Source organism: Salvelinus sp. IW2-2015, linkage group LG27 (assembly GCF_002910315.2).
Source record: "Salvelinus sp. IW2-2015 linkage group LG27, ASM291031v2, whole genome shotgun sequence".
NCBI classification, from domain to species: Eukaryota; Metazoa; Chordata; class Actinopteri; order Salmoniformes; family Salmonidae; genus Salvelinus; species Salvelinus sp. IW2-2015.
Window position 1 is genome coordinate 32,411,303 of NC_036867.1, and position 2,447 is coordinate 32,413,749.

At 38.5% G+C, this 2,447-nt stretch overlaps 1 protein-coding gene across 1 annotated transcript; it reads left to right on the plus strand.

Annotated features, from left to right (window-relative positions):
• The first annotated feature begins 300 nt into the window (after positions 1-300).
• Positions 301-2,138, plus strand: LOC111953207 (protein S100-B-like). Its single transcript, XM_023972328.2, has 3 exons — positions 301-400; positions 986-1,141; positions 1,391-2,138. Exons 2-3 carry the CDS (start codon positions 1,004-1,006, stop codon positions 1,538-1,540), a joined length of 288 nt encoding a protein of 95 aa, XP_023828096.1. The 5' UTR covers positions 301-400; positions 986-1,003; the 3' UTR covers positions 1,541-2,138.
• The last annotated feature ends 309 nt before the right edge of the window (positions 2,139-2,447 follow it).

Genomic DNA, 2,447 nt, shown 5'->3' on the forward strand with positions numbered 1-2,447 from the left:
GTGCGATCATATGAACATTAGATAGCCTATTATAATATAGTGCAATRTAGTGATATCCCTTTCTTACACATCAGTTGTAAACCTGGAAGCTCAAATCCACAAATTCAGCTCAAAGTCATAATGTCATACAAAAGAATGGTATTCAAACAATACTGTAAATTGACCATTATAACATGGTAAAAGACTGGCATAGCCATCAATGGTGAATTCTGTGTAAGAATACAGTGGAGTGAGAGGGTGAAAAAGAGCCTATTGGTCAGTGTGCTGGACTGGCAGGGTGGTTGACCAGAGGCACTAGGCCCTCCCCACACCAACTATAAAAGCCTATACTCTTTGTCCCTCCACAGCCACTACTCACTCTCATRTGCAAATAACCTTTGTTCCAGTCCGAGACACACTGGTAAGTCAAGATGTTCTACTGTATCTGCTGTTTCTTATTGAGTTGATCTTAAACTGGAGGCATTCGTTCATGGACTTTGTTTTGGGGTTTTGTATAGTGTAATGACAGGCTTAAAAGTTTATTTTAAATTGTACGAGTATCTTGATTACTCCCCGCTAATCACTGTGCTGTCCTTTTTTTGTTGTTGTTGAGAGAGAGGTCTGAGAGATAGAATGTCATCATCTGATGTATTGAAGTTACGTGACTGCTTACAGGTGTAGGATCTTCATGTTTTATTCGCCCTGTTGCAGGTTCCTCCAATGKAGGAACWGTKAAACTTGTAGTATTTTTGAGGTTTAAAAATACTTCGGAAATTTGTTATTTCCACTTTGAAATTTCAGACTTGATTTTCCCTGATGASAAATGTATCAACCCCTACAAAAATGTCCATTAGTTATTATCCACATACTAATTCATATTTCCTGTTGCTGCAGGACTATTTTCCTGCTGTAGCAAACTCAAATGAATTAAGATCCTACATCTGTACCTGTTGTTTATGTCACATACTAGGCCTAGAGATGAATAGCTTTTTGCTCTACTTTGTAGATCACATTACAAACCACAATGACTGACCTGGAGAGTTCACTGGCCACCATCATGGAGGTGTTCCATAAGTACGCAGAGAAAGAAGGGGACAAGCACAAACTGAAGAAAAGTGAACTGAAAGACTTGATCAATGAGGAGCTACCAGCCCTTACAGGGGTGAGTATATCACGACCATATTTTCACTACAATATTTCACACGTCATTGTTTAAATTGAACATGCAGTTTGGATCTAGGCTATGTTTAAATATATTTACAGACTTTGTTGCACTAAGCTCATGAGGCATTTATACATTATTATTCTAGAATCAATGGGTGAAATGACCATAAAACCAGCCGTAAATATTGCGGAATGCACCTTTAGTCAATCAAATATGACCTTATCTATCTACTGTTTTTGCTCTCAGCAAGTGAAGGACCAGGCCACTATGGACAGTTTGATGGAGAGCCTGGACACGGACGGAGACTCGGAATTGGACTTCCAAGAGTTCATGACATTTATCACCATGGTAACTGTCTGTTGCCATGATTTCTGCGAGCACCATGAGGACGAGTAGCTAGGCACCAGTTAAACAAGAGAGAGAGAGAGAAAGCGAGTAAATTATGAAGTAGGWACTTTAGTTTGATAAAAAACTTAAATGTCAATGAAAACTTTMTATTTTTCCTGTTGGTCCCATTTAGTTTCAATAGGTTTCTTATACCCTGTTTGCCTACAAAGGGCTAACGCACTTTGTTTCATTGCCTGTGTCRTGTCAGAGTTGACAAAACCAAATTGGTTTAGTACTGAAACTTCATAGAATAGCTTTRGCCAACAAAGCATAGAGCACTTTCCTTGTTATACTGTAAAGCTAAGAACCAAGGTAATAGATTCATGCATTTCTGCGGCTCTAAATTGYTTCAATTGCTATCACTAACAATGCATGTATAATCAGCTACAGTGGACATGGTTTGGCAAGTAAAACAAGTATCCTCCAGTTTTATTTTGACCCCCCAAAAGATGCTGTTGAATTCCAGCCAATATCTTGAATTGAATTCTGTTTTGATGAAAGTGGTTTTTCAAATTGAACTGTGCTTTGTGAGATGCCATTAAAAGTTTAACATAGATAATCAATAAAGATGATCAAATGAATACAAGCACATACTTTTRACCAGTTACACCATGCCCTTTTCACTTGAGATTCATACAATTCATAGTTCTGTCTCCTGTAGAAAAGTTGTGATGTGTACCCCTAAGAGGCAGTGTTGCTCCATGACAAAAGCATTGGCACCTACTGGATGTAAGGACTATGTCAAATATACTGAATCAGTGACACAGAGAATGTATGCATCTTCCTGATGCATCTTCAGTAAACATCTCTACGCTATCATGACTACGTGCCATACGTGCTACCTCTTGATGTCTGTTGCCAATTCTGTGTTTTAACTGTATTGGGAATGAAGAGACAGTGAAAGCAAAGTCTACCG